At 38.1% G+C, this 12,716-nt stretch overlaps 2 protein-coding genes across 2 annotated transcripts in view; both read left to right on the top strand.

Annotated features, from left to right (window-relative positions):
- The window catches only part of LOC148535565 (vomeronasal type-2 receptor 26-like), a 63,451-nt gene extending 56,531 nt beyond the window's left edge, over nucleotides 1-6,920 (top strand). Inside the window, exon 5 of the mRNA XM_088460556.1 lies at nucleotides 5,998-6,920. Within this exon, the coding sequence (XP_088316682.1) occupies nucleotides 5,998-6,920 (923 nt within the window). The remainder of the gene's footprint in view (nucleotides 1-5,997) is intronic.
- A 2,348-nt stretch (nucleotides 6,921-9,268) lies between these two features.
- LOC148535564 (vomeronasal type-2 receptor 26-like) overlaps nucleotides 9,269-12,716 on the top strand; it is a 94,841-nt gene continuing 91,393 nt past the window's right edge. Inside the window, exon 1 of the mRNA XM_088460555.1 lies at nucleotides 9,269-9,483. Coding sequence (XP_088316681.1) covers nucleotides 9,269-9,483 — 215 coding nt within the window. The remainder of the gene's footprint in view (nucleotides 9,484-12,716) is intronic.

Below are 12,716 nucleotides of genomic sequence, written 5' to 3'. Positions count from 1 at the left end.
AGTAGTAGTATTAGCAGCAGTAGTATAAGTAGTAGAAGTAGCAGTAGTAATAATGGTAGTATTAGTAGTAATAGCAGTAGTAGCAGTAGTAGTAGTAGCAGTAGTAGTAGTAATGGTAGTAGTAGCAGTAATAGTGGTAGTAGTAGTAGTTGTAGTAGCAACAGTAGTAGTAGCAGTAGTAATAATGGTAGTATTAGTAGTAATAGCAGTAGTAGCAGTAGTAGTTTTTGTAGTAATGGTAGTAGTATTAGTAGTAGTAGCAGTAATAGTAGCAGTAGTAGTAATGGCAGTAGTAGTAGTAATGGTAGTATTAGTAGTAGTATTAGTAGTAGTAGCAGTAGTAGTAATGGTAGTATTAGTAGTAGCAGCAGTAGTAGTTTTAGTAGTAGTAGCAGCTGTAGTAGTAATGGTAGTAGTAGTTGTAGCAATGGGAGCAGTAATAGTGTAGCAGTTGTAGTAGCAGCAGCAGAAGTTGCAGTAGTAGCACTAGTAGTAATGGAAATAGTAGAAGTAGCAGTAGTAGTAACAGTAGTAGTAATGGCAGTAGTAGAAGTAGCAGTAGTAGTATTAGCAATAGTATTTTTAGTAGTAGTAACAGTAGTAGCAGTAGTAGCAGTAGTAGTAGTAGTAGTAGTAGTAGCAGTAGTAGTAATGGTAGTAGGAGCAGTAGTAGTAGCAGTTGTAGATGTAGTAGTAGTAGCAGTAGTAATAATGGTAGTATTAGGAGCAGTAATAGTAGTAGTAGCAGTTGTAGTAGCAGCAGTAGTAGTATTAGCAGTAGTAGTAGTAATGGTAGTAGGAGCAGTAACAGTGGTAGTAGTAGCAGTTGAAGTAGTAGTAGTAGCAGTAGTAATAATGGTAGTATTAGGAGCAGTAATAGTAGTAGTAGCAGTTGTAGTAGCAGCAGTAGTAGTATTAGCAGCAGTAGTATAAGAAGTAGAAGTAGCAGTAGAAGCAGTAGTAGTAGTTGCAATAGTAGTAATGGTAGTAGTATTAGCAGTAGTAGCAGTAGTAGTTTTAGTAGTAGTAGCAGCTGTAGTAGTAATGGTAGTAGTAGTTGTAGCAATGGGAGCAGTAATAGTGTAGCAGTTGTAGTAGCAGCAGCAGAAGTTGCAGTAGTAGCACTAGTAGTAATGGAAATAGTAGAAGTAGCAGTAGTAGTAACAGTAGTAGTAATGGCAGTAGTAGAAGTAGCAGTAGTAGTATTAGCAATAGTATTTTTAGTAGTAGTAACAGTAGTAGCAGTAGTAGCAGTAGTAGTAGTAGTAGTAGTAGCAGTAGTAGTAATGGTAGTAGGAGCAGTAGTAGTAGCAGTTGTAGATGTAGTAGTAGTAGCAGTAGTAATAATGGTAGTATTAGGAGCAGTAATAGTAGTAGTAGCAGTTGTAGTAGCAGCAGTAGTAGTATTAGCAGTAGTAGTAGTAATGGTAGTAGGAGCAGTAACAGTGGTAGTAGTAGCAGTTGAAGTAGTAGTAGTAGCAGTAGTAATAATGGTAGTATTAGGAGCAGTAATAGTAGTAGTAGCAGTTGTAGTAGCAGCAGTAGTAGTATTAGCAGCAGTAGTATAAGAAGTAGAAGTAGCAGTAGTAATAATGGTAGTATTAGTAGTAATAGCAGTATTAGCAGTAGTAGTTTTAGTAGTAGTAATAGTAGTAGCAGTAGTAGCAGTAGTAGTAGTAGTAGCAGTAGTAGTAGTAATGGTAGTAGTAGCAGTAATAGTGGTAGTAGTAGTTGTAGTAGCAGCAGTAGTAGTAGCAGTAGTAATAATGGTAGTATTAGGAGCAGTAATAGTAGTAGTGGTAGTAGCAGCAGCAGTAGTAGTATTGGCAGCAGTAGTAGAAGTAGTAGCAGTAGTAATAATGGTAGTAATAGCAGTATTAGCAGTAGTAGTTTTAGTAGTAGTAGTAGTAGCAGCAGTAGGAGCAGTAGTAGCACTAGAAGTAATGGTAATAGTAGTAGTTTTAGTAGTAATAGTGTAGCAGTTGTTGTAGCAGCAGTAGTAGTAGCAGTAGTAATAATGGTAGTATTAGGAGCAGTAATAGTAGTAGTAGCAGTTGTAGTAGCAGCAGTAGTAGTATTAGCAGTAGTAGTAGTAATGGTAGTAGGAGCAGTAACAGTGGTAGTAGTAGCAGTTGAAGTAGTAGTAGTAGCAGTAGTAATAATGGTAGTATTAGGAGCAGTAATAGTAGTAGTAGCAGTTGTAGTAGCAGCAGTAGTAGTATTAGCAGCAGTAGTATAAGAAGTAGAAGTAGCAGTAGTAATAATGGTAGTATTAGTAGTAATAGCAGTATTAGCAGTAGTAGTTTTAGTAGTAGTAATAGTAGTAGCAGTAGTAGCAGTAGTAGTAGTAGTAGCAGTAGTAGTAGTAATGGTAGTAGTAGCAGTAATAGTGGTAGTAGTAGTTGTAGTAGCAGCAGTAGTAGTAGCAGTAGTAATAATGGTAGTATTAGGAGCAGTAATAGTAGTAGTGGTAGTAGCAGCAGTAGTAGTATTGGCAGCAGTAGTAGAAGTAGTAGCAGTAGTAATAATGGTAGTAATAGCAGTATTAGCAGTAGTAGTTTTAGTAGTAGTAGTAGTAGCAGCAGTAGGAGCAGTAGTAGCACTAGAAGTAATGGTAATAGTAGTAGTTTTAGTAGTAATAGTGTAGCAGTTGTTGTAGCAGCAGTAGTAGTAGCAGTAGTAATAATGGTAGTATTAGGAGCAGTAATAGTAGTAGTAGCAGTTGTAGTAGCAGCAGTAGTAGTATTAGCAGTAGTAGTAGTAATGGTAGTAGGAGCAGTAACAGTGGTAGTAGTAGCAGTTGAAGTAGTAGTAGTAGCAGTAGTAATAATGGTAGTATTAGGAGCAGTAATAGTAGTAGTAGCAGTTGTAGTAGCAGCAGTAGTAGTATTAGCAGCAGTAGTATAAGAAGTAGAAGTAGCAGTAGTAATAATGGTAGTATTAGTAGTAATAGCAGTATTAGCAGTAGTAGTTTTAGTAGTAGTAATAGTAGTAGCAGTAGTAGCAGTAGTAGTAGTAGTAGCAGTAGTAGTAGTAATGGTAGTAGTAGCAGTAATAGTGGTAGTAGTAGTTGTAGTAGCAGTAGTAGTAGCAGTAGTAATAATGGTAGTATTAGGAGCAGTAATAGTAGTAGTGGTAGTAGCAGCAGTAGTAGTATTGGCAGCAGTAGTAGAAGTAGTAGCAGTAGTAATAATGGTAGTAATAGCAGTATTAGCAGTAGTAGTTTTAGTAGTAGTAGTAGTAGCAGCAGTAGGAGCAGTAGTAGCACTAGAAGTAATGGTAATAGTAGTAGTAACAGTAGTAGTAATAGTGTAGCAGTTGTTGTAGTAGCAGTAGTAATAATGGTAGTATTAGGAGCAGTAATAGTAGTAGTGGTAGTAGCTGCAGTAGTAGTATTGGCAGCAGTAGTAGAAGTAGTAGTAGTAGCAGTAGTAATAATGGTAGTATTAGTAGTAATAGCAGTATTAGCAGTAGTAGTTTTAGTAGTAGTAGTAGTAGTAGCAGCAGTAGGAGCAGTAGTAGCACTAGAAGTAATGGTAATAGTAGTAGTAACAGTAGTAGTAATAGTGTAGCAGTTGTAGTTGCAGTAGTAGTAATGGTAGTAGTATTGGCAGTAGTAGCAGTAGTAGTTTTAGTAGTAGTAGCAGCAGTAGTAGTAATGGTAGTATTAGTAGTTGTAGCAGTGGGAGCAGTAATAGTGTAGCAGTTGTAGTAGCAGCAGCAGAAGTTGCAGTAGTAGCACTAGTAGTAATGGAAATAGTAGAAGTAGTTGGAGCTGTAGTAGCTGTATTAGTAATGGTAGAAGTAGTAGTAGTATAATAGTAGTAACAGTAGTAGTATTAGTAGTAATAGCAGAAGTAGCAGTAGTGGTTTTAGTAGTAATGTTAGTAGTTGTAGCAGTAGTAGTAATGGTAGTTGTAGAAGTAACAGTAGTAGTAATGGTAGTAGTAGTAGTAGAAGAAGCAGAAGTAATGTTAGCAACAGTAATTTTAGTAGTAGTAATAGTAGTAGCAGTAGTAGCAGCAGTAGTAGTAGTAGCAGTAGTAGTAGTAATGGTAGTAGGAGCAGTAATAGTGGTAGTAGTAGCAGTTGTAGTATCAGTAGTATTAGTAGCAGTAGTAGTAGTAGTAGTAGTAGCAGTAGTAATAATTGTAGTATTAGTAGTAATAGCAGTAGTTGTAGTAGTAGTTTTAGTAGTAGTGGTAGTAGTAGTAGCAGTAGTAGTAATGGTGGTAGTAGTAGCAGCAGTAGGAGCAGTAGTAGTAGCTGTAGTAGCACTAGTAGTAGTAATGGTAATAGTAGTAGTAGTAACAGTAGTAGTAATGGTAGTAGTAGTAGATGTAGCAGTAGTAGTAGTCACAGTAGTAGTATTGTTTTTAGCAGTATTAGTAGTAGTAACAGTTGTAGTAGTAGCAGTAATAGTTGCAGTAACAGTAGTAGAAACAGTAGTAGTAGCAGTGGTAGTAGCCATAGTAGTAGAAGTAGTAGTATAGTAGTAGCGGTAGTAGTAGCAGCAGTATTAGTAGTAGTAATAGTAGTAGCAGTAGCAGTTGTAATAGTAGTAGCAGTAGCAGTTGTCCTAGTAGTAGTAGTAGCAGCAGTAGTAGTTGTAATAGTAGTAGCAGTAGCAGTTGTCCTAGTAGTAGTAGTAGCAGCAGTAGTAGTATTAGCAGTAGTAGTAGCAGCAGTATTAGTAGTAGTAATAGTAGTAGCAGTAGCAGTTGTAATAGTAGTAGCAGTAGCAGTTGTCCTAGTTGTAGTAGTAGCAGCAGTAGTAGTATTAGCAGTAGTAGTAGCAGCAGTAGTTGTCTTTCCATGCAGAACCCACTTCTGTAGGATCATACTGTGCATCAAAAAGCAGCAGAAGCATGGTTACACAATATAGGAATCACACATTTTTTTCCGCGGAGGTGGGTTTGTGTGTTCCCGTACACTGGGCTGTTTGGATTTTTGATCATAATGACGAATCCATGATTCATCATATGTCACAATCGATGTTAGGAAATTTGGTATCCTCTCTAGCATTTGAATGGTGTTCTTGCATGATTCAACTTAGCATCGTATCTGCTATTCTGAGAGATTTCTGCATACTTACCTTGCACACACGTGATGCATTTTCAGTTCCTTTGTCACAATATGCTGAATTCATTGGAATGAGATGCCATGTGAGGCTGAAAGTTTGCATAAAGTTAACCTTCTGTCATTTTGCAACATCTCTATAGCTTTGGTAATGTTGAAATCTGTAACCACAGTGGATGGTGTCTCAGAACGTGCTTTTCAGTCATTCGCATTTTACCCTCTTTGAAGTGCTTCCGCCACTAAAATACTGCAGTGAGGCTAATTGTTTATCCACCGTATGCATGCCGCAACATTTCATGAGTTTCATTTCTGCTTTTTCTAAGTTTAACTCAAAGTTAAATCACACATCTCTGACGTAATCTCACAGACATGTCTTCCACCATGATTAAACATATGAAGATCTTCCACTCGCTGTGAGCAAATAAAGAATATGGCAGTTTTACCACAAGTTTAGACGCATCGCTGTATGAGCTTCACAATAACAAGCATAGTATTGCCACATTTACCTATGGGACAGAAAAACAGAGGCAGTCTCATTACTTATCAGTCAGCCCTCGTAGTTCACCTATATGGTTTATATTAAATAAGGATTGGGTAGCCAAAACTGATGATCATCACTAGTTTTGATCAATAGTTTAAAATAGCAACAGGATTTAATGCTAAACAAGTCATGTTCAGCATTTTTATATAGTGCTATTTTAAAACTATCTATCAAAACTAGCTCTGATTGGCAGCTATTACAACCCTATCCTTAATAAATATACCCCCTAAATCTCAGTGCAAGATAGTATGTCACTGACTATAAATGAGGCCCACAAAGTATTGCTATTATGGTATTTAATGTATGCTGTATTTATTAGTTTGATTTGCTGATGTCAGTAAGGAACAGATGTTCTGTGTGTTGTATTTTTTTTCCAGACAGCGAAAATTGCCTAAAGTGTGATGACCAAGAGTGGTCCAATGAGAAGAAGACTCATTGTGTTCCCAAAGTGCTGGAATTTCTATCCTACACAAATGACACAATTGTTGTCTTTATCTTAATAGCATCTTTTATATTTAGTTTTTTAACTTTTCTGATAATTATAATATTTATTTTGCATCAAGACACACCTCTGGTGAAGGCCAATAACAAGAACTTGAGCTTCCTCCTCCTGGTCTCCATCATGCTGAGTTTCCTTTCAGTGTTCATGTTCCTCGGAAGTCCAGTAGATGCCACCTGCATTTTGCGTCAGATCTCATTTGGAGTCCTCTTCTCAGTAGCCATTTCATGTGTCTTAGGCAAAACTATCATGGTTTATATTGTTTTCAAAGCCACTAAACCTGGAATTTCCTGGAAAAACTGGATCAGTGCCAAACTGTGTAATTGTGTAGTGTTCTTGTGCTCATCCATCCAAGTGGTGATCTGTATAAGTTGGGTGACTGTCTCTCCACCTTTCCAGGAGCTGGACACTTATTCTTATCAGAGAAAGTTCATTGTCCAGTGTAATGAAGGTTCACTTATTGGGTTTTATTCTGTCCTGGGTTACATGGGAATTCTGGCAGCCATTAGTTTTATTACAGCTTTCTTAGCCAGAACATTACCAGACAGTTTTAATGAGGCCAAATACATCACCTTCAGCATGCTGGTGTTCTGCAGTGTCTGGATAACAATGATCCCAGCCTATCTGAGCACCAAAGGGAAGTACATGGTGGCTGTGGAGATCTTTGCAATATTAGCTTCATGTGCTGGACTTTTAGGTTGCATATTTTTCCCAAAATGTTACATTATCTTATGGAGACCAGAACTAAACACAAAAAAACATCTATTTGCTGAAAAAAATTATATTCTGTATAACTCATGAATAATAACTGACATATTTATTAGTATTATTATTATTATTATTATTATTATTATTATTATTATTATTATTATTATTATTATTATTATTTTATATGGTGCCACAAGGGTTCCATAGCATCTATGACAAAAACACTGGAAAGGTTGTCAAGGGGTGATATATATGTCCCAGGTTTGTAGCTTTGTAAATCAATTTGTTTATTTAGAGGTGGCTCAGGCCAGTATTTACTTTTTATGTACTGTTTATTTTTGTGCTACTAATAAAAATAACTTCAACTACTTGCCCTGGACTGGAGGACTACTGCTTGGCTGCTGCATAACAAGGTCAACTCTTTACCCCAGGAGACGGCACCCATATGCTGATCTTGCTCCACTTGCCCCAGCATTGCACTTTAATTGCAGGAAAACATGTAAAAAATTCCAAATGTTTTTTTTCCTGCTATGAAAAGACTGTTATGTTGTAAAATACCTGTTGCTGTCATAGTCAGATGCTAAGGGGTTACAGATTCCCCTTCCAAACTAGACCAAGAGATACTATGGAATACATCACTAAGGTACTTTTACAGGCTATTGTAGCTCAACAGGATGCTGCCAGTTCAACAGAATTTGGACAATGATAAAAACCAGAGGCAGCATCAACAAGACCACAAAGCCTTAAAAAAGGTGATGTAGCATCTAAGGGAACTGTCAGGAAATGCTTCCATGGATGTCACAACTAGCTCCAGCTACATATGGGATAGTAATTTTTTGAAAAAAATTACAAAGAGTCATTGAAACCTATCTAACAACTTTCAAAAGAACAGTGGAGAAAGAAAGTTGGCCTAACAACCAGTGATCAGAGATTCTAGCACCCTTCCTATCAGAGGATCAGAAAAAGGCATATTTTGACTTAAGACTTACTGATGCCAATGACTATGACAAAATAAAAACTCAGATTTTGACTCATTTGAGAGTCACAGGGGTATATTTACTAAAGTGAGAGTTTTTAGAAGTGGAGATGTTGCCATAGCAACCAATCATATTCTAGCTATTTACTTCTAAAAAGGTGCTACTTAAATGATAAGTAGAATCTAAACGGATGTTATTGGCAACATTTCCACTTCTAAAAACTCTCACTTTAGTAAATATACCCCACAATGTCTGTTTGAGCACATCAAGTTCATCACTGGGGAAACCAAATGGATAAGCCTCTCTGCTGTCAAATGCATGACTTGAGGTTTTAGCAGAGCTACAGATCATGGAAAATTTTGTTATAGATCAATACCTACAATCAGAGCCGTAACTAGATGTTTTGGTGCCCTGTGCAGAAAGATCATTGGCACCCCCTATTTTTCATATAGGGACATAACACACCTAAAAAAGGGACATGGCTTCATGGGGAATGGCTAGGGAAGAAATAGGGGAGGCCAGGAGATGCTGGGGATAAAATAAGAGGAAGCTACAAGTGAGAATGATAATAAACAGAACATTAACAGGCCCGAATAGCACCCCCTGCCCTGTGGGGTATGGCACAGGTCGCACCACCCTAGTTACAGCCCTGCCTACAATAACTGCTTACATCAATGCACAAGGTCAGAAGCTATGGGGACCCTAAAACATCAGACCACCTGGTGGAAATGGAAGAGAGGTATGTGGCAGCTGAGGAACTGTTGACTATACCCCAATGGCCCATAGTCCTGCAATGGTGATCTCCAGTAACTTCTGATAAGTCTGTTCCAGGGGGAAATGGTTCTGGGCAGTAGAATAAACATATAAATAAAGTAACTGTAGGCTTGGAACCTGCAGACTGGCCAGCTGTGCAAAGAATGTTCCAAACTGGAGAAAAATATGATCAGATGTTTTAGATGTGGTGGCTTGGGCAATATAGCTGCTGACTGTCCAATGTGATACTGATTATGTGAATCATAGAGTATCTTTCTTTGCTCAGCTAGCCTGCACTGCAGACTGACAGGCTGAGTCAGATAAACAAATATGGTTAATTACTGTATATAGCAAATGGGCAGAGGCTCTGTTACATTCTGGTAGCCTGGTTACTCTTGTGAAAGTGAAGTTAGTGAACTCCTCAAAATGTCAAGGAAAATATGTTGGAGTAACCTGTATACATGGTGATACTCTGTATGATGTTATTGCTGGAGAGAACATAGAAACACAGTGTGGTCCCACTGTAGTCACTATGGGATTAGTTTCTTCTTTGATGTATGATGCTATAATGCTGAGGTAGTTTTCTTACTTCTGGAAGCTATGGGACACTGAATTGGTTATAGAGGTAAATAGCCCAGACTTGTTTGATATTGTTACTGAGACATTGGCAGTAAGATGTTTCCTGAGTCTGAAGTGTTTCATTTTCCAAACATGATTGGGGAGTCAGGAAATGAGAAGAGCAGTGGTGGAGCACTGTATGTTGTACCACCTACTGAAGAAGAAAATCGTGTTGAACCAGTAGACTGTGTGCCTGATATTGAAGTGAGAAAATATATTTTTGCCTCAGAACAGTTAAAAGACTTTTCTGTGGTAAAGGCTAAAGAGAATGTAATAGTTGTTGATGAAAACCCAGTAGAGTCTGATAAGTGGATAGTTATACCCTCAAATGTCCAAAATAGGAGAAAATATTGTTGGGCAATTTGTAGTTACTAAGGCATATTAATAAACAGTGTTAGACCTAGCTCATGGTCACATAACTGCTGGACATCTATGGGTATGAAAAACCTTTGAGATATTTTTGCAGCAGCTTTTCTGGCCATGGGTCCATAGATATGTATCAGACTATTGGGCATTCTGCCCTGAGTGTCAGTATCATGCTCCCAGGCCACATTATAGAAGTCCCCTTGTCCCATTTTCCATTGTTGAGATCCTGTTTGAGAGAACATTGTAGCTATGGCTTTGGTTAGACCTATAATAAGATCTGCCAGGATCATCAGCATAGTTTAGTGGTAATGGATTATGCTACTTAATAGCCAGTACTTAATACCCAGAAGTGATATCATTGTGCAATAATTAACAAATACAATTGCTAGAAAATTGGTACATGTCTTTTGCAGAATGGGAATACCTAAGAACATCCTAATTGATCAGGATATCCCATTTATGTAAAGTACCATGAAAGAGTTGTGTCACCTGTTTTAGGTAACTCAGTTAAGGACCTCCATGTATCACCCCCAGACTGATGGTTTAGTGGAGAGGTTTAACAAAACTCTAAAGAATATGTTAAAAAAATTGGTGGATAAAGATGGGAAAGATTCGGACTAAATGTTACCATATTTATTGCTGATCATTAGAGAGGTTCCACAATCTTCCATGGGTTTCTCCCTCCTTTTGATTTGCTGTACAGAAGACACCAAAGGGGATTGCTGTATATTGCAAAAGAGATATGTGAGGAGCAAAACCCTGTAATTATCAAACATGTTTCTGAGATGTAGGAAAGAATAGCTGCAGTGGTGTCAATTTTCAGAAAACACTTGGAACAGGCCCAACAGGCACAACAAAGGTTGCAAGATCATAATGCCCAATTATGCACCTTTGCTGAAATGATGCCACTGTTGAAAAAAACTAATAATAACAAAACAAAAAATACTTATGCAAAATAAACTGGATATTAGCAGCTTCCCAACCCACCTTAAAGAAGGAAACACCAACTTCACATAACATGCAAAAAATTAAAATATAGGTGAAAGGAATGGCACTACTACCTCAGATGGATTTAAATGAACAAATATAATCCAAAAAAACTAGGATCATTTTATATGTTAGAATACATTTATTAAAAACATGTAGAATACATAAAATCATGAAAACATAAATCCATATCAATATAGGGGTGACCAAAAATTGGTAACACACTCTCTGCACAGCCCTGGACCTTGTATTTTGCTTTGTTGGCAATAAGCCCACCACAACCCCCATAAATGGTGAAAAGCTGTTTTTGGTCACACCTATATTGATATTTAAAATGTTCCTAGATTTTTTTGATTATATTTGTTCATATACATACATCCGAGGTAGTAGTGCCATCCCTTCCACCTATATTTTCATTGTTCTCTGTTGAAAAAGGAGCATTGGCTATAAAGTGGGCATTAGCAGTGGCAAACGCAGGATTTTGAAAGGGGGGTTTCCGAATAGTTGGTTCCAGAACCAATGACAAAAAAGTCTAATCAGAATAAGCCTGCAACAGAAACTTAATTGTGTACTTTAAGTGTTTCTATGGTCACAAATAGCTGTTTCTGGTGTGTAAATGTAATGGGAATGCTTGTAAGCCTCATGACAAAAACAGCTTAGCACTAATAAATGTTCAATGATGTAATATTCATTTCATACAGTCTTCTATAAATAATTGTGAATGTATTTATTTAGTATGAGGAGATGAGCTGTGACAACATAATAACCCTGCAGTGAGCATGTGAGCCTCTTGGTAAACTTTACTTCTGTAATAGAAAACGAAGGTTGCCTAGACATGAGTGAAATAAGAATCCTGGGGTTTTTGCTGATGGGCTGTCTTGACAGCCTTGTTACTAGGCAGATTAAATGGTTATGGGTCAGGTGTTTTGTTAGCTGGCCAATACCTAGAGTTGTGGGTGTGCCTGTGATTATCAGTATAAAAGAAGTGATTGGCATTTGATCTGCCTCTTTGGTGATTTCTGGAGCCCTCCCTCCCGCCCAAAACTTTGCTGTTCGTATTTTGTTGTGTATCAATTTTCTTCTTATTCAGGGAAGGCGCAGCATGGCGGGAGAATGCTGCATCTCAGTGGCTTTATTGTGACACAAGAGAGCGTTGTGAGGGTGCTGGACCTCGATGTAACATGACGAGTCTGTCAGGCGGTAAAAGTCGAGCCTGACTCGGATCGGGGGGGCTCGGGGGGGTTCGGATTTCAGAAATCCGAACCCGCTCATCCCTAGTATAAACGTACATCTCTGAATCTGTCCCTATCTTACTGTGCACAGACACTTGGTGACTGCTAAGGCCTAACAGGAGGCATATTATTTCCTAACTATGTCAGTTTTCCTATCAGGTCATTTTGGAAATTTATATCATACCAGGATGAGGAGGATATTTGTGTATCTGATTCTAATAAGGATGTTGATGATGAGGATGTTGTTGATGAGGATGTTGTTTGTGTAAATCAGGCCCCAGTGGAAATAGTTGTTGCCCATGATAAGGAAAAGCCCATTGACATGCCTGGGCATAAAACAAAAAAATCCACTTCTTGTGTTTGGAATCATTTCTACCCAAAACAATTGTAAAGCCATCTGTACACCTAGTCATGCCAGAGTAAGTAGAGGTAGGGACCTTAACCATCTAGGATCCTCCTCCCTATTATGTAATCTACAGTGCATCCATCCAACGTGTTTGCAAAATTCAGAAACTTTGTCTAAAAAAGTAAAAAGAAGCAGTTCAGCATCAGCTATCTCCCTTTTCTCTCTAAGATCCAAGCACCTTCACCACCAACACCTTCACCACCAACACCTTCATCACCAACACCTTCATCAACAATATCCTCAATCATGATCGGAACTTGTCCTGCATCCAATTTGATAAGGCTAACTCAGTCCTCCCCTATCCTGTATTTCTCAGAAGAATCCTTGGGCCTGATTCAGAGCCGTTCGCTATGTGCGGTAATTCGTTCAAAAACAAGGGGTGGCTATTCAAATGATCCGTTCGCAAATTGCAGTCTGTTCACACCTCTAAGTCTGAACGAGCGAGCAAAACATACGCTCGTTTATTTGTTAAAAACGCCCCCTGGCCGCTCGCATCCTACGTTATGTCCGCTATTTATTAGATTAATCAAGCACATCAACCAGCGTATGA

The sequence above is a fragment of the Taudactylus pleione genome, unplaced genomic scaffold (assembly GCF_031769625.1).
Source record: "Taudactylus pleione unplaced genomic scaffold, aTauple2 ptg000050l, whole genome shotgun sequence".
Lineage (NCBI taxonomy): Eukaryota > Metazoa > Chordata > Amphibia > Anura > Myobatrachidae > Taudactylus > Taudactylus pleione.
Note: the sequence above shows the minus strand (reverse complement) of the source record. Positions and strands in the feature narration are given on the sequence as shown.